The sequence below is a fragment of the Centrocercus urophasianus genome, unplaced genomic scaffold, assembly GCF_019232065.1.
Source record: "Centrocercus urophasianus isolate 14NV4802_14NV808 unplaced genomic scaffold, USGS_Curo_1.0 seq_1053, whole genome shotgun sequence".
Classification (NCBI taxonomy): Eukaryota; Metazoa; Chordata; class Aves; order Galliformes; family Phasianidae; genus Centrocercus; species Centrocercus urophasianus.
In genome coordinates this window covers 1-22,940 of record NW_024884202.1, presented here as the reverse complement: position 1 = coordinate 22,940, position 22,940 = coordinate 1, and the positions used below count along the sequence as shown (strand labels likewise).

Here is a 22,940-nt window from a genome sequence, read left to right as displayed (position 1 = left end):
CCCCCCCAAAACGCAAGGCCGCCCAGATCCCGCCGTGAACGTTGAGCCCCCCGCCCCGTCCCGCCGGTACCGGTGACACAGCCATTCACGGCCGTCGGCTTCTGCGCCGTCACAACGTAATTGTACGACATGGCGGAGACGGCAGCGAGTCCCGTAACCGACCAAAACGCCGCGCGCACCGGGAGCTGCGGCCTAGCGCGGCCACTCCACCGCCCCTTCCGCCCGCCGCTGTGACGTCACCGGAAGTTAGCGCCCCGCGCCGCTCTACCCGCCGGGGAAGACCGCGGAGGGGCAGACGAGAGGGCAGGTGTGGGGGCGGCTCTGGTACCTCGGGGAGGGGCCTCACCTTCAGGGAGGGGCGCTTTCCCGTGGGCCTCCATCCCAGCAGCGCCCCGCGTTGTGTGGGACCGTACCCCCCCATCTCAGCACTGCCCCTCGCGTGTGGGGCTGTGCCCCGCCATCCCAGCAGTGCCCCCGAATGTGGGCTGCACCCAGCCCAGGCGGGACCCACCCCACCCCACCCCATCGAGGGAGCCTGGACCTTGCCCTTCCTCACTTCCAAACAGAGTTTGAACCTGGGTCTGAAGGCTGTGCGGGAGCTGCAGCGCGGTGGCAGTGGACAGAACCGCATGTCCTCTTGGTGCCACGCACGCCCCAATCATGGAGGTGAGCCTGGGGCAGCACACAGCCCCCAGCCAGCCTCCCAGCCTCCTACCCTGCTCCCCACCCGCACACCCAGCTCCCCAGCCCCCCACCCAGCCACCCCTCTGTGCCTCCAGGTCCCCAAGAAGCTGGTGTGCTCGGTGGCCAGCTGTGCTGAGGATGCACTGGCAGGGCTGGTGGCATGCAACCCCGGGCTGCAGCTGCTGCGGGGACACCGAGTGGCCCTACGTTCTGACCTGGCTGCCCTGCGGGGACGTGTGGCACTGCTCTCTGGGGGGGGCTCCGGACACGAGCCCGCTCATGCAGGTGAGTGCCCATGCAGGTAAGTGCCCACCCGTGGCCTTGATGCCCCTTGGGTGTCCCCGAGCCCCCTGTGCCCGTTGCAGGCTACATTGGGAAAGGCATGCTGAGCGGCGTGGTGGCTGGTGCCATCTTCACCTCTCCCGCTGTGGGCAGCATCCTGGCAGCCATCCGGGCGGTGACAGCGGCTGGTGCAGGTATGATGACACTGTGGGGCATGGGGACACCATGGGCCTGTGGTTTGACTTCTTGCTCGCAGTGGGGACGCTGCTGATCGTGAAGAACTATACCGGGGACCGCTTGAACTTTGGGCTGGCACTGGAGCGGGCACGGGCAGAGGGCGCCGATGTACGGATGGTGGTGGTGGGCGATGACTGCGCCTTCACCAGCCAGAAGAAAGCTGGGCGCCGCGGGTTGTGTGGCACTGTCCTCGTGCACAAGGTGTGTGAAGATGCAATGCCCCTCGGCGGTGACATGCGGGCATCCCTCACCCATTGATGCCTCTTTGCAGGTGGCTGGAGCCATGGCTGAGGCGGGGGCAAGCTTGGATGAGATCGTCACAAGGGTGTCAGCACTCACCAAAGGCATGGGTATGTGCATGGGGCCCAATCCCTGTCCCCAACCCCATCCCTGTTCTTCCACAGTGCCTGATAAGAGGCACCAGCACAGGGTGAACTTCAGCACCCCACGCACCTGCAGCGTGCCTGGGACACAGTCGCCCTTCTGCCTCCCCATCCAACCAGCCACGTGCTCAATGCCTGCCCTGAAATCTGGCATGCATCCCTTTCTGCCTTCACCTTTTTGCAGGCACTCTGGGGCTCAGCCTGTCACCATGCAGCGTGCCTGGCTCCAAGCCTACCTTCCAGCTGGCTAATGATGAGATGGAGCTGGGGCTGGGTGAGGAGCTGCCCCCTCCCTGTGCCAAGCTGCTGGGGGGCATGGGTCCACATGGCCCTTGCCCCAACCCCAGGCATCAGCATGGGGTGATACTGCTACCCTTCTGCAGGGATCCACGGCGAGGCTGGCGTGCGCAGAATGAAAGTGAGCATCGTTCTTTCACCCCATCCTCCCCCTGTGTCTCCTCCCTGCCCTCACGCTCCCCTTGTGCCCCCCAGGTGATGCCTGTGGATGAGGCGGTGGAGACAATGCTGGCACACATGACCGACCCCTCCAATGCCTCTCACCTGCCCCTGAGCCCTGGTGAGTCCCCCTGGCCCCTATGCACCTCTTGTGCTACAAGTGGGGCTCTTACTCTGCTCACTGCTCCACAGGAGCCTCTGTGGTGCTGGTGGTGAACAACCTGGGCGGTCTGTCCTGCCTGGAACTGAGCATTGTGGCTGGTGTGGCTGTGAGCAGTCTGGGTGAGTCACTGGGGACCTCATGGGGACCTTCTAGGGACCTCCTCACTTACATCCTTCTCATTCCTGCAGAGAAGCGTGGCGTCTGTATTGCTCGGGCACTGGTGGGCTCCTTCATGACAGCGCTGGAGATGGCCGGGATCTCCCTCACCCTTCTGCTGGTGGACAAGGAGCTGCTGAAGCTGATTGGTGAGCACCTGAAACATGGGAGGGGTGGCATGGGACCATGGGAATGTGTGGGGTGGCCCAAGACACTGGCCCCTGTGGACATGCAGCACCAGTACCTGGCTACTAGCTGTGGTGAAGTGAGTCTATTAGACTCACTCTCCCCTCCTGCTGCTCCAGATGCTGAGACCACTGCCGTGGCATGGCCTAACGTGGTCACAGGACCTGCCATGAGCCAGAGACCAGAGGTGGAAGCACCAAAGGAGGGAATGGAGACAGCAAAGCAAGTGCCCAGTACAGGTATGGGCAGCAGTAGAGTGAGAGAGGATGCTGTCACCTCCTCGTGCTTCAGTTTCCCTAGCTACTTTGAGGATGGGGGGGTCATGTCTCCTCAGGGCCTGGCATGGAGCGAGCGCAGAAGGTGCTGGCACGAGTGTGCAGCACCCTGCTGGGCCTGCAGGACAAGCTCAATGAGCTGGACCGTGCAGCAGGTGATGGGGACTGCGGCCACACGCATGCCCGAGCTGCCCGAGGTGGGTGCTGGTGCCCTGGGAAGTGCCATCTGCTGGGGCACCCCCTCCAAGGACACAGTTCCCCCCATTTGCTCCTTGCTGGGTCCCCACAGATATCCCCACACCAGGCATGGGGGAAGACCAGCTGTCTCCCAAGAGGGGCAGAGCCCCCCAGGGTAGTTGGGGGTCCCTGTGGGGAGTACCCCAGCCCTTTCTCTTCACCCTACAGCCATCCAGGAATGGATGCGTGCCCAGCCCCTGCCTTCATCTCCAGCCCAGCTCTTCTCCGCTCTGGCCGACCTCCTGCTGGACAAGATGGGTGGCTCCTCTGGTGTGGTGAGCCCCAGTGAAGGGAGGGGGCATGTCTCAGGACCCCCACCATCCCCCCCATCACATGCACTGATGTGTTCTGGCAGCTATATGGACTGTTCCTGACAGCAGCAGCCCACCCCCTGCACAACCGCAGCGACCTGCCAGTGTGGGCCGACGCTGTGGATGCTGGCATCGAAGCCATGCAACGGTGAGTGCAGCAGGACCCCCTGGGACTCCCTGAGTGGGACCTTGTCAAGCCCTCTGCTCCTTGTGCAGGTACGGAGGAGCGGCCCCAGGCGACAGGACAATGGTGAGTGCTGTGATGCTGAGGGACAGAGCCTCTGGCCAGGGTCCCAGTGCTCATCCCCCCACTGTGTCTCCCAGCTGGATGCACTGTGTGCCGCAGCACAGGCACTGCGTGCCCTACGCAGCCCCAGAGCTGACCTGCTTACGGTGCTGGCCTCTGCTGTGGAGGTATGGGGATGGAGTCCTAGGATGGGTGGCACCCAGGTGACATCTGGGGCTGCCTTGTGTGTCCCAGCCGTGTGCTGAGCATACCTGTGTTTCCAAGCAGAGCGCAGAGGCAGCAGCAGAGTCTACTCGGCACATGGAGGCTGGTGCAGGCAGAGCCAGCTACATCAGCTCAGCCCAGCTGATGCAGCCTGATCCCGGGGCTGTGGCGGCAGCAGCTGTGCTGCGAGCTGTGCTGGAGGGATTGCAGGGCTGAGCTATATCCCTCTGCAGGTCCCCAGGGCCACGGTGGTGATGGGAGAGGTGTTGGCACACCCTGCACGCCCCTAATAAACCTTTGCGGTCCCACTAGAGCATCTATTCTCATACAGAGAGGGACAGGATGGTGTGATGTGGGGTGTGGGAGGCAACTGGCCCTTCAGGGACGCATCCCCATGCAAAACGGAACCATGGAGGAAGGAAGCAGCTGGGCTATCCGCGTGCCTTTGCCACTGACCCGTGGCTGGGTGCCGGGTGGGGAAACCACGGGGTTCATGTGGCTGCAGGCACGGGGTCTGGAGGAGGCTCCAGTCAAGAGACAAAACAGGAACCAGGTCTGCAGCATGAGGTGGGGAACACATGGTGGCTCTAAGGGCTGAGGAACTGGCAGAGCAGCCCCAAAGGATGCACAGGAGCACTGAGAATGAAGCCAGCAGTTTATTAGGTGTCCATTTGACTGCTGGGTTGGTTCTACCTCCGCACAAGCATCCCCACAACAGGCAAGGCATGGTGCAAAGGCTCCTGCTGTTCCTGCAGAGGAGATGGAGCCGGGGCAGCCTGTCCTGGGCCAGGTCCCTTGGCACAGAGAGCTTCTCAAGCAGCTCTAGACCTGACTCTCTCAGGATGGCACTGCAGGGCTTTGGCACAGATCGCAGTCCAGGCACAGGGGATCAGAGCCAGGATCAGAGAGCCCAGGGCTGGCAGCAATGGGAGAGACCTCAGAGGTGTCAGTGCTCAGCACCAAGCAGAGGCTGCAAGGAGATATGTGTGAACCTTCAGCCCATGCTGCCTGCCACCCCCACCCTGAAGATAAGCCAGCTGGGGCTGTGGGGGCCAGGGGCAGACCCCCAGCTCAGCTCCTCAAAGCCGTACTGGGAGCAGCCCCACAGCAAGTCAAGTACCTGGTGAGTGTCAAGGGAGTCGGCCTCTGGGCGCTTCCAGCTGGGCTTGGCCAGGGCATACAGCACCAGCATCCCAAACAGGATGATTAGGAGCCCCAAAATGTTTGCAAATACGGCCTCAGGGGGAAGGAGTTTGTATGGCACCGACGCTGTCCCATTCTTCCTTTGGAGGAGAATCACAGTGCTCATCTCACATGATGCCCTGGGACTGTGGGCTGAGCTCCCACCTACCCTTGTAGCTCCATAACACTGCTCCCATGGTCACCTGTCCCAAGGGTGCTGTCCCAGTCCGCTGACCCAAGATGAATGCTGCACCAGCTACAAGCGGCCAGTGTATGTGGCAGCATGGCTGGAGGTGACATCTGTGGAGTTAAACCCTCCCAGAAAGCCTTCCTGAACTGCCCCGTCTTCCTCTCAGCCCACATAATTTATTACCCAGGAACTGTGCACCTGGCATGGGGGGAAATCATACACTTCCCTTAACTAAGCCCACATTTAGTTTCACTCAACGCCAGCGTAATCACAGAGAGTCAACACGCAGCCCGAATCCCCAGCACTCACAGGCTGAAGAAGAGCTTCTCATTGATGCCTGACACACAGGAGGCCATGGAGAGCATAATGATGGTGGAGCCAAAGAAGACGTGGATGGGCTTGTAGAGGGTGCGGAGCCAGATGGGTGCATAGGGCAGCAGGAAAGCACTGAAGCCAGCCACCCACTGTGGGGACAAGAGATGAGGAGGGGTGGCACAAGAGGCAGGGATGTGGGGTGTCAGGGCGAGCACTCACCTGGCAGGAGAAGAGTAGTATGGTGCCCAGCCCCAGCCAGCTGTGCAGCGAGTACATGTTGGGCGTTCCGCTCGCATTGTGGAAGTTGAAGACAGCCACCAGTCCCAGCACAGCAAGGATGAAGGCTGTCAGTGCCAGCGTGCTGTGCAGCATCTTCCAGGGCAGCTTGGGGCCACGCCAGGTGGGGGGTAGGCGGTACACCAGAGCCGCTGGTGGGTGACAGTGTCAGGGAGGGACAATGGGACGTCGCCCCACCCCGCACACGCTGCTTACCTGCTCCATACAGCACCACCATGCCTGTCACCATCAGCACCGGGTGCCAGTTGAACATGCGGGCGCTGCCATCCCAGGCGAAGCCACCTCGCCAGTGCTGGCACCACGCACTGACAAAGGCCACGCAGCCCAGACCCAGGCTCCCCAGGAAGGCGCAGAAAGGCAGGAAAGGCAGATCCAGCATCACCGCAGCAAGTTGCAGGGTCCTGGGGGGAAAACAGGAGCTTTCAGCCTTCCTGGAGGCTCCCTGCTGCACCTGCTTAGTTGGATGCAGGCACACTGGGGAGGAGCCACCCGAAAGGGGAAGCAGCTGCGGTGGGGAGGGTGGCCCCATCCAGCGGGGGCAGGCAGGCAGGAAGAAACGTTCTCTGCGGATCCCCAGCAGCCCAAAACTGTCCCCAGCACCTCTAAATCCACCCTCAGCACCCTCAAACCGGAGCCTAGCACCTTCAAATCCCACCCCCAAACCCCCAACGTGCCCCCAGCACCCCCAAATCTGGGCCCAGCACCTCCAAAGCTGTTTCCTGCGTTGACAAAGCTGCCCCCAGCGTCCCAAAGAAGTGCAGCCCCACAGCCCCAAGAAGTGACGGACAGGCACGGGGCCGCGCTTATTTGCCTCGGGATTTGCATCTGTCCCCAGAAATAGATATTTTTGCGTCGGGGGAAACCGCACCTCAACCCCTCCCGGGACCCGTTGGGCCCCACCTCCCCTTCCCCTTCAGCAAGCGCCGCCATGTTGGACGGCGCCGCTCTAGCGGCCCGCCTCTGTGGTGGTGTGGTCGCTGCCGGGGTGGAGGCCAACGCGACCAACGAGAGCTGTGGGTAGAGCGGCCCCCTCGCGCTTCCGCCCCCGCTTCCGTCTGCGGTTCCCATGGAGATGGACAATGGTGGCCGTGGGTGAGCATTGGGCCGCGGTCAGGGCCGGAGGTGGACGAAGCGGGGACGGCGGTACCGAGAGCGGCATGGAGACGAGACTGCGGGGCTCCGTGGCTGGGAAAAGGCCCGGGGGAGCGCCCCTGTGGACCTCCATGGGGAGGGAGGCCGCGAGCCGGGCTGGGCGCGGTGTGGGGTTTTGGGAGCGATTCTCAGCTTCGCGACTCTTTGTGGCAGCGATACGGGCAGTTCCCGTTCTCCTGGCCCCCGTCAGCTCTGGGCAGTGCCTTACCTGTGAGAGATGGGAAGGAAGGCTCTGGCTCCCTTCTCGTCCCCACACCTGTCTCCTCCTGTGCGAGCTGCCCCAAGCCGGGAGCATGCGGCTGGGGTGGGGCAATGGACAGCAATGCTGGGTCATGGCGTGCTCCAGCCCATTCCTATGGCATGGCCTGGGGGAGCCAGAGGCAGCAGTGTGCCAAACGCTGTTGGGATTTGTCACGGCTTTGACTCTGTTTTGGGTTTGCTGGCTGTGCCCAGCCCTACAAGCTGAACTCTGCTTCCTTCAGGTGCCAGCTGTAGGGAGCAGCGATGCCGAGCTCCTAGCCCTGTGCCATGAGCTGCCCTCAGCGCTAGGGATGCTGGGGCTGAAGGCTCAAGCCTCCACCAAAGGAAGATGCTCCAGACCAGCAACTACAGCTTGGTGCTGTTCCTGCAGTTTCTGCTGCTTTTCTACGACCTGTTTGTCAATTCCTTCTCGGAGCTGCTCCGCACAGCTCCTGCTGTCCAGCTTGTCCTCTTCATGTGAGCACCAGGGTAGGAGGTCCGGGCTCTCCCACATAACTCTCTCCTCTCTCTTACTGCATCTCTCTTCTTCTGCAGCATCCAGGATATTGCCATTCTCTTCAATGTCATCATCATCTTCCTCATGTTCTTCAATACCTTTGTCTTCCAAGCTGGACTGGTCAACCTTCTCTTCCACAAGTTCAAGGGGACCATCCTCCTGTCGGCAGCCTACCTGGCACTCAGCATCTCCTTCCACGTCTGGATCATGGTAGGCTCAGGGCTGCCAGCTTCACAGCTCGCTTCTCTCTTCTGTCCCTCCCCTGTGAAAGGAAGGCCATAATCTCCCACTTGTTATAGCTATTGGGCTACCTCATCTCAGCCCCAGCCTCAGCACTGTGACCTGCTTGAAAATCCGCAGGGAAAGCCTTGCACAGAAACTCACCACACCGGAGTAGTCTCTGCTGAAGGCCAGGGGACTCCTGCTTTGTTTACCTGGGATGAATCCCCTGCAAACACCAGCACTCAGGCTGGAGGCAGCCCCCTCCCTGCTGAAAACAAGCCCTAAGGGTCCCTGCTGTGTCCAAGCAGCCCCTTCTTCCCCATTTCAGCTCCCCCATCCTGTGCCACAGTCACCATTTGTCAAGCAAAGCGGCTGACAGGTGCTTCCTGTATGCTCTTCAAGAGGGCTTGGGGAGAGGGTCCATTCTGCTACCCCAGGGCCAGTTTGTGACTGAAGCGACCCAGGGATGTTGTACCCACACTGTCTGGACAGCAGATTGGTGGGGATTTGCAGGGATCTAAAGTCTGAAGCAAGAATAGGTCCTGACTTCCTGGCCAAATCCCCTGAGCTGCTTAACCTTTGGAGCTGGCACCAAGAGCACAACAGCCCTTGTGGGGCTAGCTCCATCCCAGTGGGATCATCAGCACCCCTAAATTAGCCCATGGGTTCTTTCTTGTTTCTGTCTATGTCAGAACCTGCGCTGGAGGGATTCCAGTCGCTTCATCTGGACAGAAGGCCTGCAGACACTATTTGTTTTCCAGCGTCTGGGTAAGGGCTCACGCTTGCTGAGAAAGCAGGAACAACTCTGTCACCTGCCTGAGGGACACCCCACAGCTTAGTCCCTGTGCCCTCACCTCCCTTCTTCCCGCAGCGGCTGTGCTCTATTGCTACTTCTACAAGAGGACTGCGGTGCACCTGGGTGACCCACTCTTCTACCAGGACTCGCTCTGGCTGCGCAAGGAGTTTGCTCACTTCCGTGGTTGATGGCCCCACTCCAGCTCGCTGCCCCCTCTGCAGCTCCTCACCCTGGGGGGATGGAGCCAAGAGGCTGGAGGGTCCCAGTCCCCAGATCCAGCCCCGCTGTATTCCTCTTCTTCCTCGTGGTGATCAGACCTTCTGCACTGGGAGCTGGCAGGGTGCTCGTGGCTGCATGGAGGGAGGATCCATGCCGGTGTCACAGCCCCTGGTGTGATTTGGGCGTTTTTATGAGTAGTAAGGAAATAAATTGTCTACATTTTCCAATCTGTGTGTCCTGGGTCTCTCCTGCTCTTTGCTTGTCACGCAGCCTTGGCCTGCTCGGTGTTCCGAAATTCAGGGTTATTCCCACTGGGCAATACCCCCTGGGGTTCTGCAGGCACAACAGCAAGGGGGAGAAACGAAGCGGGCGGACTGAGGATTCGAACCGGGCGTTCGATCCTCCAGGGCCATAGAGAGGGCAGGAGAGAGCGGCCGGGCGGCTTCCCGCCGGCAGCGGCGGTTCCCATGGAGATGGAAGATGGCGGCGAGGAGTGAGTGTGGGGCCGGGAGCGGGAGGCGGCGGGGAACGTGAGCCGGGCGGCGGACAGCGGGACCCCGCCCATACCGTCCCACGACCCCCGCAGGCCGCCAGCGCTCCTCGGCCCCGCTGCAGGTCCTGCTCTTTCTCAACGGGTGGTACAGCGCGACCTACTTCCTGCTGGAGGCGTTCATCTTCGCCTACAAGGGTGAGCTCCCGCCCTCCCGCTCCTCCGCCCCCCGCGCCCAGTCCTGAGCGTGGCCGTGCCCGCAGTGCTGCTGCTGCCGTACCCGCTCACCAACCTGCTGCTGGACGTGCTGCTGCTGCTGCTCTACCTCGGCATTGAGACCACGCGCATCTTCTTCGGTGAGGCCTCGTCCCTTTTCTCCCTCCTCCCAGGCCCTTCGTCACGCTGCGGGGCCTCGCACTGCTCACCCTGTGCCCTGCAGGTTCCAAGGGCAACCTGTGCCAGCGCAAGGTGCCTCTGGCCGTCTGCTTGGCCCTCACCGTGCCGGCGGCTGTCATGGCGACCTACTGCCTGCTGCTGCAGACCTACGCCCTGCGCCTGGAGGCCATCCTCAGCACCATCCTCCTGCTCTTCTACACAGCGGAGCTGCTGCTGGGTGGCCTGGCGCTCACCTCCTTCTCTAGGTAGGTGGCACAGGAGGTGAGAGAGCTCTGGAGGTTCTCCTGTCGAACCCCCTGCTAAAGAAGGTTCTCTGGAGTACGTTACAAAGGAGAGCATCCAGGTGGGTGTCCCCACCACCTCTCTGGGCAGCTCGTTCCACTAGTCTGTTACCCTCAAAGTCAAGTTCTTCCTCGTGTTCAAATGAAATTACTGTGTTCCAGTTGGTTCCCTGTTGTCCCTTGTTCCTGCCACCAGGCGCCTCTAAAAAGAGCTTGCCCCCATCCTCTTGTGCCCTACTCTTCAGATATTGATAAGCATTGATCAGATCCCCTTTCAGCCTTCCCTTCTCCAGGCAGAATGGCTGCAGGGCTCTCAGCCTTGTAAGGGAGTTGCTCCAGGCCTCAACCATCTTTGCAGCACTGCAGCAGTTTCCTATCTACTAAGAGCCAGGGAAGCCAGAACTGGTCCCATAGCCTCCTCAGGGCAGAGCAGAGGATGAGGAGAACCTTGCTTGCTCTGCTGGCCACACTCTGCACAATGTACCCCAGGGTCCTGTTGGGCTTCTTGGCCATGAGAGCACACTGCTAGTGTATGGACAAGTGTTCGTCAACTGGGACACTATTGGCATTCTTGGCCACAAAGGCACGCTGCTGGTTCGTGGCCAACCCATTATCCACCAGGACACCCAAATCCTTCTCTGCAGATCCCTTCCAGCACTGCTGTACGCAGTTACACACATAGGACCCTACACTTGCCCTCGTTGAACCTCATCAGGTTCATCCCCCACCCAAATCTTAGCCTGTCTAGGTCTCACTGAACAGCAGCACAGCCTTCTGGTGGTTGAGCCTCTCCTCACATGTCCTCCTCTGTCCTTTACAGCACAGATGCGTACTGAGACCCTGCAACAGAGGACCACAGCAGCACAGGTACACGAGATGGCAGCAAGCAGGTGGCACTGGCTACATCTCCCAGCCTGTGGCAGTGAGCCAGACCCATGCCAGCACCTGTGGCCAGTGCCAGGAGGGTGCTTCATTCTGCCTTCCCAGGCAGCGCTGGCCCTGCTGCCACCTGACCCCGAGGCTTGTGACACACAGGTCAGTTCAAGGTACAGAGAAATTTTTTTTTTTTTTTACAGCATTGTCAGAAGAAATCACTATTTTCCAATAAATATGTATTTTTACCTGGTGCCTCAGTCTATGGCATCCCCCAGGGCAGCAGGCTGGCCATAGGGTGCTCAGGGGCTTCAGGCACCTCATTACCAGTGCCAACCCCTGCCCTGAGCTAACCTGGGGGGGGCACAGAAGCTCTTGGGAAGGCACTGGAAGACTTTGGGTGGGGAGATCATGTAGGTGCTTGGCTTTTGCTGCCCATCCCTCAAATGTGGCTGCACTCCCCTACGACGCCCACACCTTCATCCCCGACAGAATCTCTTCAAAAATGCCATATAAAAGACTGACAATGTCATCAAGTTTATTACACAATTTCCAACCTATCAGAAAGACAAACAAACCTAGTCACTGCGGGCAGGAGGGGCAGCGCCTCGCCAGGTGGTTAACAGGGGTTCGCTCTGCACTTTTCCCCCCACTAATTGGAAAGAAACTATAAACTTGTGTCGTTAAGTAGAAAAAAAAAAAAAAAAAAACAAAAAAACAAAAACCAGAACTCACCCACCAAATGCTTCCCCCCAGCGTTCGCCTGCTAAGCTGGCAGGCACCTCGTGGTACTTGACAGAATTTTTCTTTTGTGTGATTTTAGCCTAAAAAAAGACCTGTGGAGCCGCGTTTCTCCTGTCCAGCAACAGTTCTGAAGGCGATGCCACCCAACTGGCATCCCGGGGTGCTGGCTGGTGGTTTGGGGCTCCTTAGTTTGCCTTAAACCCTTTGGGCTCCTCCAGTGCACAACCTTAGTTGGAGGGACCTGTATGGGGCTGTGAGCTCCTCCTGGGCCTTGAAACAGCTGTGCACAGCACTGTGCAGCCCTGCTGGGCATAGGGACCTCGTGGCCTTGTCTCTGCCACCTGTCCCAGCTTGCAAGTATACTACTGTGCGCAGAAATGCTGCTAGGAAGGGGAGACACAGTCCCTGCGTTTGCAGCTCTGCTTCCTCTAAAACAAGGAAGGCTCTGTGGGAGAGGCTGGCTTCGTGCGAGGCCCCACCAACTCCTGGCAGCCAGAGTTGCTGCTCTGGGAGATGAACTGGCTGCGATCCTGCTGTGAAAGTTGGGGCAAAGTGGGTGACCCCAGCCCAGCTCTCTTCCAGCTGAAACGGAAAGCTGCGTGCCTCTGAGCCCCCGTGCCCCCGAGGATCTGTCCATTTCCAGCCACTCCTGGAGGGCTGTGAAAGGAAAGGGCTCAGGAGCCTTCCTCCATGAAAATAAAGCACCATTTCTCTTTGGGTCCAAGTATTCACAGAGCAGAGCCCCCTGGCTTTCAGCCTCTCCTCCGGGAGCAGCAGTAGCAGTGGGTGTAAGCAAGGGCTCAGGCCCCAAGGCCACGAGGTGTCAGGGAGTCCCTTGGGTGCCCCAGAAGAGCTGTGGGTGGCGGGCAAGGGGTGAAGCAGCGTCAGTGGCGCAGTCCTGGTCAACGTGAGGAGATACGAGTCCATTAAAAACCACTTACTGAAAACTTCTGCACGAGAGAGAAGAGAAGCGAGGTCAGCACTGCAGCACCACGCGTCCCCAGCCATCGGCGCAGCGGCACCCGCTCTGGCCTCACCTGTCTCAGTGGTGCCGGTCCCTCTCTCTGTCCCTGTCCCGGTGCCGTTCGTGCTCCCGGCTCCGCTCCTGGAAATAATCCTCGTGCCGATCCTCGCTGTGCAGGACGTCCCGGTGCCGCCGACTGCTCTCACGGGACCGGCTGGGAGAGCGCTCCCGAGACCGGTGTCTTTTCCTGGGGGGAAGAAGAGCGTTTGGTGACCTGCGGAGACCCCAAGGAGCCGTGCGGCCCCTCGAGGCAGGGTACCTGGCGGAGCTGCTGCTGGAGCCTGTGCTGTAGGACTTGGCTTCGATCCCGTGCAGGCAGTCTTTGAGGGAGGAGAGGAGGACGCGGCACCGCTCGTCGTTGGCAACGCGGGACTGTTTGATGACGGCAATGGCCGTCAGGAGGGTCTCGATGGCATCGCTGTAATCACCTGTGGGGAGCAGAGGAACGGTGAGGGATGCGGCAAGCTGCAGGCTCAGGGCTGAGGGGACAACGGGGCACAGGGACGCAGTCACCGTTACCCGCACTGGCACCCGACACCGCTTTGGAAATGGCACTGCTGGAGATGGCCCGGTTCCTATTCATGATCTCCTCGAACTCCACCTCGCTCACAGGGGCAGGTGGTGGACCGAGCTCCCGGCTGTGCAGATACAGGGCGGAGGGCTCAGCGCAGCTCCCCCCGGTGGCGCCGAGCCCCCCTCCGCCCTCCGCTCACCTGCTGTGGTTGTACGAGGTCAAAGCTTTGCCGTAGGCATCTGGTGGAGGCCCCAGGGCCGTGCTGGGTGGGGGGAAGAAGGCCGGGTTGAGGTGCAGGGCCGGGGGGACGGCCCCTGGGGGGGGCACAGCCAGGTGCGGGGGCAGTCGGGGTGGAGGGGGCATGAGGTGCTGGTAGTGGATGCCGGGCGGCGGGGGGGGGACGCCAAAGCTGGAGGAGAGGGGTGGCAGAGGGGGCATGGGTGGTGGGGGCAGCCCCATGAGGGGCAGGGCAGCGGGGGGGCGGTTGAAGAAGGGCAGGATGGAGGGGGGCTTCTCCAGGCGGCCGGGCGGCAGCGCATTCTCCGTTGGTGTGGCATGGCCATCCAGCGAGTCAGAGGAGTCCCGTGAGTGGGCCCTCGGCGGCACGCCTGCAAGGGGCACGGGAAGGGCAGTGAGCTGTGGCCAGAGGTCCCGCCTGCCCCGCACTGACCTCCTCCTCTTCTTCCCTACACGCGCGTGAGGTTCAGCCTTAGGAAAGTTCAAGGTGCCCAGGGAAAGATCCAGCCAGCCAAACGTAGCCTCCACTTACGCGTGCCTCTCCAAAAGGGTCACCCGCGGCCACCCGCACAGCGTCCTGGGGACGCTCGCTTTCAGTGGCCACAGAGAGAGCGGGGATGCGGACAGGGGTGAAAAGAAATGGGGAGAGATGGCCAGAGCCCAGCTTCCTGAAGGCAATAAACAGCCCCAAGCACCTGCAGGCTGCTCAAGCAGGCAGCATGAGCATGGATGCAGGGGCAGAACCAAGTGCCAACAGCTGTAGGAAGGAAAAACTGCCCTGGAAGAGAAGGGCAGGAATCGAGGATGAGGCTTTCGGGATGAGCCAGGAGAGAAGAGGGGACAGAGCTCTGGGAAAGCTGCCGAGCCATTACGAGACCCCCTCAGGGAGGCTGAAAGTGCACAAACCCTGGCCACTGAACCACGAAGGTGGGCAGGGACACAGCCCAACAGTGCTGCCAAGCAGCAACAGGGCTAAAGGAAGAGTGCGATAGTTGCAGCTACCCCCCTGAACCTTGGCCAAAGCCTTTAGAAAGATGGGCTTTCCTTGCACGAAATGGGTCACGGGTCTACAATGAACACAGCTGGCCAAGACCTCCTCGTCCGTGCTCCTGCCAAGTCCGTCCGTGCGGGCTCTGCAGAGCCCCCCAGTGCGGGGCCAGGGCGTCACATCGCTGCGGAGTGAGGCTAGGACCATCTATGGCCATTGTAGAAAGCCCACGGCCAGGCCCCAGCTGGAATACTGTGTCCAGTGATGGGCACCTTACCTCCGCAGGGATGGACAAATTCTGGAGGAGATCCAGAGAAGAGCTACTAATAGATATGGAGGGTCTTAGCTATGTTGGTAGGCTTAAGCCCATTCAGTTTGGAGAGGAGGAAGAGGAGGCTACGAGGGATCTTCGCAGTGAGTGAGCACCTAAAAGGGGATCATAAAGACTCGGGTCAGGATCTAAGCAGACTCAGAAGCAACCGGACATAACCCCAGAGGCTGCTGGTGGTTTACCCCCACACCCCGAGGTCTTGTCCTGACGGCTCAGTGGGGCCCAGGGAGCTGCCCGCGGTGCGCCTGCACCCCACTCACGTTTGCGAGCCTGAGCCTCGAACTGGGACAGGTTCTGCCGGGTGGCCAGCCTCACCTCCACCTTGTCCCCATTGAGCACTTTGCCAGGCAGGAGCTCCAGCAGCTTGTGGACCGAGTTCTCAGAGGCCACCACCACCTCTGCGTACCTGCAAGGAGGGCTGGCGGTCAGCAGGCTCCCGGCCCTTCACCCCCTCACAGCTTGACAACCCACACCAAGCAGCACGGAGCTCGTGCCTCCATCAGTCCCCCTCCCTTTCCCAATGCCTGTGCTGTGGACAGCCCACTTTTCATCCTCCCTGCTCCGTGCCAGCTAGGGAAAGCTCTGCCCCCTCACCGCCCCCAGGAAGTGGCTATGGGGGGCCCGGCTACCCCATTCTCCCACGTTCCCTTACCCCTCAGCTCTCACCCTTTCGACTGGCCATTGGCTCGGTTCTCCGCAAACTTCAGCTCCACCACATCATACACACCCACTGAACGGATGGTCTGGATCAGCTGCTGGTCAGTTGTCCACTGTGGGGCAGCAAGGCAGAGGCTGGGATTGTGTTCAGCTCCGGCAGCCTCCCCAGCACCCCAGGCCCAAAGGCAGCCCTCCCGCTGGCTCCATGGCCTCTCAGGGCTACAAAGTCTCTTTTCCCTTAGGCCAAGCCCAGCTTGGAGTATTGGCTCAGCACAGAGGAAGGAGAACTTCTGCCCCAAGCGACCCTACGTCTCCAAAGAACCCTCACTTGTTTGTGCCTCCAAAGCACTCACCCAGGAGAAGCTGCCCACGTAGACAGCTGCCCTCTTGTTGCGCAGCCCGCTGTAGGTATACAGGATGGCAGGGGCTTTGCTGTTGGGTTTGGGGGGGGGCCCCCGCGCGGCGCCCGGGGGGGGCCCCAAGCTGCCGGTGCGGCTTTCGGGGGGCTGCGAGCTGGCAGTCAGCACGTCGTCATACAGGTCCATCTGGTCAGCATTACTGAACTCGGAGTCCTGCGAGGGGAGAGACGGTTAAAGGGAAGCTGGGGTTGATACTCTGGCTAAGGAAGGGCTCTCTGGGTTGTTAGGGCACACAGGGGGCTACGTGAACTGCCCTGTTCTACTGAAACACTCCCAGCACCGCCCAGTAGAAGCCAATTCTCAGCCCTATGGAGTGTCACATCCCAAAGCCTTCTGCCGTCCCCAGGGCCACCTCCTCCACTTTCTCCATAACTGGCTTGCTGGCTGTGACCTCAGCAACTGGGCAAGATCCAGCTTGTTCTATGCACCAATCTCATCAATGCAGAAGCAGAAACCAAACGCCTCAGGGCTGAGCCTCCTACTCCCTCCAGCAGGTACCAGACCCCTCCTTGCTCGCAGGCAGTTCCATCACCTGGTTCCACCAGCACAATTGCACTCTCTTCCAGGCCACCAACTTTCTCCGTGCGCTCTCCGCAGTAGTTCAGCCTTTAGGATGAAGCTGTGACTGAGGAAGCTCACCAGCTCCCGGGCAGCACAAACCCAGAGATCTGCCTCAGCACTGCAAGGGCTGATCCCTCCCCTCTCCAAGTCCTCCAGAAAGCCACCCTCTGACCCCTGAGGCCATCTCCACATGCAGAAGATGCCACTCTTCGTCAGCAGGCAGCCCTAAGGTTCAGAGAAACCCGGTACGAAACCATATCCTCTCTGATGCTCTCTCCTTGACAACCGTTCCTAAAGAAAGCCACAATTTTTGGCATTAGGCTCCTTTGGCTGATAAAAAGGTTACAGAAATTCCAATAGGGAGTTATTTTTGTCCTCATTCTCTAAACAGCCCCAGTTCCTCTGCCTCCCACATTCCTGCCCCAAGGCCTGGAAGCTTTCTGCTTGTGAGAGCTCTGGAGAATAGGAATAGGTGCTGGGGCAGGGATCGCTCAGGAGCTGCTGTGACATGGGAACTCTCATAGCTCCTCTGGGTTTGCTTGTGTTTTGATGTTCCCCTTTACAAAGATCCTAGCAAGGCAACACTGAACCTGCAGAGCTGCCCATTGCCACCATCTTTCCTCCAACCACAACCAGCTCCAGTTTCTGAAGCTTCCATCCATCCAGCTGTGCTACAGCACCCTTTGTGCCCCACACCCCAAACTCTCTGTGGTTATGCTTTTCCACAATGCCTTCCACGGGTTGGGCTCACACTGTCCCTCTCAGTTTTGCCCCTAAAACTCCCAGTCTAGAGCAGCCCCTCTTTTTCTTCAGCTCTCACTTTAGCATTCCACAGAACTGCTGTAGAGTTTCTCCATTATTTTCTATTCTGGAATTACAGCCCTACAACCTCGGCATGCCTACTTTTCCCTCCCCCAGTCACCTCTCCCAAGCTCCATGGATACTAACTACCACCAAACTGCCCAAGAACCCCTAAACTGAGCAGAGAACAGCAACGGAAACTACTCTAGGAGGAGCTCACTGCCCTTTGAGGCCACTTCCTCACTCTGAGAGCTGTTCCAGTGGGGCCCCTAGACATCCAGGGCCCACTCTTCGCAGTAAGAGCAGTCCCAGGGGAATTCCCCGACCCACGGGACCGATCCCAGCCCCACGTGTGCCCCCAAACCCACTTTTTTTTGCCCAGACCCCCTCTGCGTGCCTCCCCCTCCCAACCTCCACACCTGGTTAAACTCTTCGTCAGCGTAGATATCAATCAGGTCCACTCCCTCCGACATGTTCCAAGGCGAAGAGCACACCGAAGGGGCTCTGCGGCGAGGAATGAGTCACCACAGCACCCTTACTGCCCCCATCACACCCCCTCAGGGCCCTGCCTGCCCCGAAACGGGCCCTGCGAGCACAACAGGCCCCTCGACCAAAGCACGAGCCTCCCCCACCTCACGTCCCCTCGCTCGGGATTTAGGGATGAGGAAGGGAGCGGGGGTCCCACGTCCCCCACCCGGTGAGGCCCCCCCCGCTGTAGGCCCCAAACTCCCGCGCTCCCGCGCCAACAGCGCTCACCGCCACCTCCAGGGCCGCCACGCCACGCCCCTTCCTGCTTCCTCCTCCCACCTTTGACACGCCCCTTCCGGCTCCCGCCCGCATTTGCCGCGCCCCTTTCCGCTTCCTCCTGCTTTCGTCACGCCCCTTCCGGTCCTCCCTGCCTGCCATAGAGTCGAGAGGGCTGGGTGTGCAGAACGCCCCCTGGTGGTGGTGGGGTTGGGAGGAATCATGGCGATGAGCAGGGTGAGGAGGGGCTGCGGGCTGACGAAGGCTGTAGGAAGGATTTTTGGGGGGCGAATTGGGGATACCGGGGCGAGGGACTGGGGGGCAGTGAGGAAAGTGGGAGTGGGCTTCTGCTTTGGCGCTGTGTGTGAGGACTAGGGCTTGAAGGGAAATAGGGGGGAAATGGGGGAGAGTTGGGGCCTAGAGGGGAACGGGGAGGGGATTGGGGCTAGAGAGGAACGGGGGAGGAGGGGGATTAGGGCCTAGAAGGGGAGAATAGTAAGAGAATGGGGCCTAGAGGGGGGATGGGGGGTGGGGTGGGGGCCTGGGGGGGAAACGGGCAGGAGTAGGGCCTCGTGGGGAATGTGGGGTAATTTTGCATGGGGAGAAATGGGGTCTGTATGTGGGATGGAGGAGATTGGGAATGGGGGAGCCTGAAGACTTGCTGTGGAATTGTGGTTTCTGACCAGAGGGGAATGAGGGGTCTGGGGGGTCCTATGAGGGATGGGGGCATTGGGATCTGCAGAGGAAATGGGGACAAAGTAGGGCTTGGAGGGCATTGCTGCCTGGGGGAGAATACAAGGGGATTGGTGCTTAGAGGGGATTGGAGTCTGTATATAGGGTGGGAACATCAGGGCCTGTGGAATGAAGGGGTTTGGAGGCAGTGGGGCTGTGTGGCATGGGAGTAGACTGGGGTTTCTGAGGACTGGAAGGGGATGAGGGGTCTGGGGGGAAGGTCCTATGAGGAGTGTGGAATGGGGCAGCGAAGTCTGGGGGTGAAATGTGAAGCTGAGTGTGGACATAAGGGGGACGTGAGAGGATGGAGCCACGAGCAGGGTAGGAGGGATTGGAGCCTGGAGGGGGAATGAGGGGCAATGGGTGGGGTCGGGGGCTTAGCAGGGCCTGGGATGTGTCTTGTGTTGGGGAATAGGTGGGCTGTACGTGGAATGGGGGTGACTGGGGGTTGTGGGGCTCTGCTAGGGCTCTCCTCATCTTTTCCCATCTCCTTGGCAGCTGTGCTCGCTGCCCCACTGCACACCGCGCCGCCCAGCGCTGGCAATGCTGTGCGTGCCACGTGGCTACAGCGGGGCATCGCTGGGCGACTCAGGGAAGGACATGCTGGAGATCCCACTGCCGCCCTGGAAGGAGCGCCCCAATGAGCCTCTGCCCACCAAGAGAGCGCGTCTGCTGTATGAGAGCAGGAAGAGGGGCATGCTTGAGAACTGCATCTTGCTCAGGTGGGGCCTTGCACAGACAGTGACAGGGCAAAGGCAGGAAGGAGCTTTTTCTCAGGCTGGAGGTTGTGTCCCGCTTACCCCCATGTATTCTCCTGCAGCCTTTTTGCCAAGGAGAACCTGAGCCGTATGGATGAGCGGCAGCTGAACCTCTATGACCGGCTCATCAACGAGCCTAGCAATGACTGGGACATCTACTACTGGGCCACAGGTACGTGTGCACTTCATGTGGGTGACTTGGGGCAGCGCTGAGCTGCTCTCCTACGCTCTGCCTCTTATTTGCAGAAGCCAAGCCCACGCCGGCTGTGTTCGACAACGAGGTGATGGCCATGCTGAAGGAGCTTGCTAAGAACAAGAAGAAGGAGCAGAGGCTACGGCAGCCAGACCTGGAGTACCTCTTTGAGTCCACAAACTGACAGCTTCTCCCTCAGGGCACGACAAATAAAGCTGTGACTGCTAGCTCCTGGTACAAGTGTCCGCTGCCTCCAGGTACTCAGGCACAGTGGCTCACCCCACAGCTTGCCATTCCCCCGTCTGTTTGTCTGTCCCCATACCAAGCTGTGGTCTCTGCCCCACCGCTCAGCCACCATGGGACCAGGCATCATCTTGGCGTGGCACTGTGGTGACCTCATGGATTTCTGTGCCGTTTCACGGGGGCTGCAGGACCCCCGCATGGGCCAGGATGGTGGGATCCCTGAAATACAGGGAGCCGTGCTGGAAATGTTGTGTCGGGGGGCTCAGCCTACAGCTGAGGGGAGGGGCACGAAGTAGGGGGGGCGTGGCATCGGGTGGTGGGCGTGGCCTGTGGTGTAGGGGCGTGGCTTTTCGGATTGGCTCTGCGCTGAGAGGGCGTGGCCTAGGAGCGCGGGGGCGTGGCCTAGGAGTGCGGGGCGTGGCCCTCGGCCCCGTCCCCAGCTGTACTGCGTTGCTCGGGTGCCGGTGTCTTCAGTCGGAGGCGATGGGCAGTGGCGGCTCCACGTGTCCCATTTCGGCTGAGGGCCCGGCGGGCGTGGAGCAGCGCCTGGAGGCTCGGGGCGGGCAGCTTCCCCCGGCGCTGTGGGCACAGCGTGGGCTTCGCAAGCTGTACCTGAGCGGTGCTGGGCTGCGTGACGTGCCGGCCGAGCTGGCATCCCTGCGGCACCTCCGCACGCTGGCGCTGGATGGCAACGAACTGATGGAGGTCCCCGAGGCCCTGTGCCAACTGCCCTGCCTGGCGTACCTCTACCTGGGCCGCAACGGGCTGCAGGGCTTGCCGCCTGCCTTCAGCCACCTGCAGAGCCTGCGCTGCCTCTGGCTGGAGGGCAACTTCGTGGGTCGCTTCCCCCACGCCCTGCTGGGCCTGCCCGGCCTACGCAGCCTGCAACTGGGAGACAACCGTCTGGCACGCCTGCCCTCCTGCCTGCCCCGCATGGCCGGCCTGCAGGGCCTCTGGCTGTACGGCAACCGTTTCCAGCACTTTCCCCCGGTGCTGCTGCGCATGACTCAGCTCCGCATCCTTGACCTCGATCGCAACCGCATTGCCCGCTTCCCTGACCTGCAGTGCCTGGCCGGCCTCTGCCTGCTCTCCTATGACCACAACCCCGTGCGGCAGCCGCCCTGCGTGGCTGACACGGTGCGGCTGGTGGGCAGCGGGGCCGTGGAGTACATGGAGGCGCGGGAGGAGCGGCTGCGGGAGCAGCAGCAACTTGAGGAAGAGGAGGCGGAAGGCACTGGGACGATCCCGCAGGATGATGGATCCCCGCTGCTGCAGGACGCGCCGTGAGGGATTGTGGAGACGCTGAGCAGCAGATCTGAGGAGCTCAGGGTGCCTTGGAGCATCCCAAATAGACACAGGGCTCAGCTTTTGGATGGAGGAAGCGTCACTCCACTCTGACCGTGCGACGCCTCTGCCCCAAGAATGGGCAGTGCAGCGCTGGGTACCTTTTATGGTACGTCCTCGGTGGATTCTCTCTGCTCCTGGCTCCTTGGCTGAGGAGGGAGAAGGAGTCACTGGTCCCACTGCCCATTGAATTTTGGGATGGACACACAAAGTTCTTCTGCGTGCTGAGCTCCCGTTCTCCAGATTTTTGGAAGAAGGCAATGGAAAACCTCACCTGCAGCCTTCACCATGCAGAGGAGCTCTATGCTGTGCCTTAGAAGAAGTACTGAGGCTCACGGTCCACAGCTGTGTTTGGCAATAAAAAGCACAAATCTGGTGTGAGAAAAGCAGTGGGGTCAGTTCTCAGGGCAGGGGGGTTGTTGGGGAAGGGTTATGAGTGCAGTGCGTGGCCTTATTCTGATTTGTGTGTCGGGATGCATCCCCATCCCTAAGCTCTTGGGCTCACCGACTGCACATCCACTGCTAATTACAGGGGGTTGGGGTTGGAGGCCGGCAGCCAGCCCGCGTGCCTTCCACATCCTTTTTCCTTTACAGCTATTTTCTGGGCTGCAGGGAAGCAGTGGGATGCCTGGGAGTGCTGGCAGCCCTGCCACAATGGGGGTTGATAAAACCTAACGTGGGGCTTCGGTCGCCTTTTTGGAGTCTGGGTCTGCCCCTGGGGAACAGGGGCAGGGCACAGAATGCGGGTGGTCCTGAGTGTCACCAGCCTGTGCCTACAGCTTGTGATGCTTGCAGAGGTCTCCAATGCCTTTTCCCCCCTGCATTCTAATTCCCCATCCCTCTCAGCTTTGGGATATGTGCTGGGATGGGGCTGGGATCCAGGACCTGCTGCAGGCATCGGAAGTGTTTTGGGTGCCGGCCCTGTTGCAGTGCATCATCCATACGTCTGTCTCTATATATATCCCTCTCCGCCTGCTCACAGATCCCCATACGTGTTTTGCAGCTGGGAACGTGCTGCTATTTCCATCTGCTCCCGCTGACTGCAGGCGCTGGGGATCACTGCGGAGATGCCACAGGAATCCAGGCTCTGCCGTAGCCCTGCTGCTACCAAGGGCTCCACGCTGCCAAAACTTTGAGCTGTGGCTCAGCAGGGTGCAGCCCTAAGCCAGTGGCACCAGGGAGCTGCTTTGTCCCCTGGTTTGGCACTCAAGAGGAGCCATGTTCCCAAGGTGCCGACTGCATCGCTCTCTGCCAGCCCTGCATCTGGAATTTCTTTTATTTATTCAAGAGCAGCGTCCGCACAATTATTTATCACAGCAACTTGAGCCTCGACCATGCTGCCAGGCTGCCGTTTTTCCCCTGTGCTGGGGACAGGCGCTGTGCTGGGCATGGTAGCTTTGTGCCCTGTGTGTACAGAACCTCCTGGGGGAAATGAGCCCAAATCTCACCCTGTAACCCATTCCAAGGATCATCCACAACCCATCCGCAAACCCATCTTAAAATCTATTCCCTAAACCCATTCCCAAAACCCCATTCCCTTACCCCATCATCTTTAAATCTGTTCCCTAACCCTATTCCCAGGCCCCATCCCAAAACCCCATCCCCAACCCGTTCCCAAACCCCATCCCCAAAACCTGTCCCCATCCCCCATCCCCATAC

General features: G+C 60.3%; 8 protein-coding genes across 12 annotated transcripts in view; 5 read left to right on the top strand and 3 right to left on the bottom strand.

Moving 5' to 3' along the window:
* DDB1 (damage specific DNA binding protein 1) overlaps positions 1 to 217 on the bottom strand; it is a 13,834-nt gene extending 13,617 nt beyond the window's left edge. The window contains exon 1 of the mRNA XM_042832275.1: positions 71 to 217. Within this exon, the coding sequence (XP_042688209.1) occupies positions 71 to 131 (61 nt within the window). The 5' untranslated portion in view covers positions 132 to 217. The remainder of the gene's footprint in view (positions 1 to 70) is intronic.
* A 328-nt stretch (positions 218 to 545) lies between these two features.
* TKFC (triokinase and FMN cyclase) lies at positions 546 to 4,132 on the top strand. The gene is made up of 17 exons (XM_042832388.1): positions 546 to 666; positions 780 to 969; positions 1,050 to 1,160; positions 1,223 to 1,404; positions 1,475 to 1,553; positions 1,771 to 1,860; positions 1,970 to 2,004; positions 2,079 to 2,163; positions 2,235 to 2,324; positions 2,394 to 2,510; positions 2,667 to 2,786; positions 2,882 to 3,019; positions 3,228 to 3,334; positions 3,415 to 3,518; positions 3,587 to 3,620; positions 3,695 to 3,784; positions 3,885 to 4,132. Exons 1-17 carry the CDS (start codon positions 661 to 663, stop codon positions 4,035 to 4,037), a joined length of 1,731 nt encoding a protein of 576 aa, XP_042688322.1. The 5' UTR covers positions 546 to 660; the 3' UTR covers positions 4,038 to 4,132.
* Positions 4,133 to 4,458: 326 nt separating this feature from the next.
* LOC122167656 (lysosomal membrane ascorbate-dependent ferrireductase CYB561A3) lies at positions 4,459 to 7,271 on the bottom strand. Of its 3 annotated transcripts, none has more exons than XM_042832409.1 (6): positions 7,166 to 7,271; positions 6,001 to 6,206; positions 5,728 to 5,936; positions 5,503 to 5,657; positions 4,942 to 5,104; positions 4,459 to 4,791 (listed from the first exon to the last, which is right to left on the bottom strand). In XM_042832409.1, the coding sequence occupies exons 2-6, from the start codon at positions 6,182 to 6,184 to the stop codon at positions 4,768 to 4,770; spliced, it is 735 nt and encodes a 244-aa protein (XP_042688343.1). In that variant the 5' UTR covers positions 6,185 to 6,206; positions 7,166 to 7,271; the 3' UTR covers positions 4,459 to 4,767. The 3 variants fall into 3 exon arrangements, with proteins under 3 accessions (XP_042688343.1, XP_042688333.1, XP_042688351.1); XM_042832399.1 differs by lacking the exon at positions 7,166 to 7,271 and adding an exon at positions 6,674 to 6,774; XM_042832417.1 differs by lacking the exon at positions 7,166 to 7,271 and adding an exon at positions 6,706 to 6,760.
* On the top strand, positions 6,763 to 9,178 carry TMEM138 (transmembrane protein 138). 2 transcript variants are annotated; one of them, XM_042832430.1, is made up of 5 exons: positions 6,775 to 6,897; positions 7,440 to 7,674; positions 7,753 to 7,924; positions 8,629 to 8,704; positions 8,808 to 9,178. In XM_042832430.1, exons 2-5 carry the CDS (start codon positions 7,547 to 7,549, stop codon positions 8,918 to 8,920), a joined length of 489 nt encoding a protein of 162 aa, XP_042688364.1. In that variant the 5' UTR covers positions 6,775 to 6,897; positions 7,440 to 7,546; the 3' UTR covers positions 8,921 to 9,178. The 2 variants fall into 2 exon arrangements, with proteins under 2 accessions (XP_042688372.1, XP_042688364.1); XM_042832438.1 differs by lacking the exons at positions 8,629 to 8,704; positions 8,808 to 9,178 and adding an exon at positions 8,341 to 8,621 and having other exon boundaries at positions 6,763 to 6,897.
* Positions 9,179 to 9,394: 216 nt separating this feature from the next.
* Positions 9,395 to 11,384, top strand: TMEM216 (transmembrane protein 216). Of its 2 annotated transcripts, XM_042832468.1 has the most exons (6): positions 9,395 to 9,444; positions 9,538 to 9,639; positions 9,705 to 9,797; positions 9,881 to 10,082; positions 10,939 to 10,985; positions 11,195 to 11,384. In XM_042832468.1, the coding sequence occupies exons 1-5, from the start codon at positions 9,432 to 9,434 to the stop codon at positions 10,952 to 10,954; spliced, it is 426 nt and encodes a 141-aa protein (XP_042688402.1). In that variant the 5' UTR covers positions 9,395 to 9,431; the 3' UTR covers positions 10,955 to 10,985; positions 11,195 to 11,384. The 2 variants fall into 2 exon arrangements, with proteins under 2 accessions (XP_042688402.1, XP_042688394.1); XM_042832460.1 differs by lacking the exon at positions 11,195 to 11,384 and having other exon boundaries at positions 10,939 to 11,188.
* A 120-nt stretch (positions 11,385 to 11,504) lies between these two features.
* Positions 11,505 to 18,089, bottom strand: CPSF7 (cleavage and polyadenylation specific factor 7). The gene is made up of 10 exons (XM_042832450.1): positions 18,024 to 18,089; positions 17,687 to 17,771; positions 15,840 to 16,058; positions 15,496 to 15,599; positions 15,090 to 15,235; positions 13,473 to 13,881; positions 13,279 to 13,397; positions 13,019 to 13,187; positions 12,773 to 12,946; positions 11,505 to 12,685 (listed from the first exon to the last, which is right to left on the bottom strand). The coding sequence occupies exons 2-9, from the start codon at positions 17,738 to 17,740 to the stop codon at positions 12,778 to 12,780; spliced, it is 1,389 nt and encodes a 462-aa protein (XP_042688384.1). The 5' UTR covers positions 17,741 to 17,771; positions 18,024 to 18,089; the 3' UTR covers positions 11,505 to 12,685; positions 12,773 to 12,777.
* Positions 18,090 to 18,154: 65 nt separating this feature from the next.
* SDHAF2 (succinate dehydrogenase complex assembly factor 2) lies at positions 18,155 to 19,931 on the top strand. Its single transcript, XM_042832287.1, has 4 exons — positions 18,155 to 18,248; positions 19,242 to 19,465; positions 19,564 to 19,673; positions 19,748 to 19,931. Exons 1-4 carry the CDS (start codon positions 18,234 to 18,236, stop codon positions 19,876 to 19,878), a joined length of 480 nt encoding a protein of 159 aa, XP_042688221.1. The 5' UTR covers positions 18,155 to 18,233; the 3' UTR covers positions 19,879 to 19,931.
* A 489-nt stretch (positions 19,932 to 20,420) lies between these two features.
* LRRC10B (leucine rich repeat containing 10B) lies at positions 20,421 to 21,632 on the top strand. Its single transcript, XM_042832313.1, has one exon. The coding sequence runs from the start codon at positions 20,421 to 20,423 to the stop codon at positions 21,222 to 21,224; it is 804 nt and encodes a 267-aa protein (XP_042688247.1). The 3' UTR covers positions 21,225 to 21,632.
* Positions 21,633 to 22,940: the final 1,308 nt, after the last annotated feature.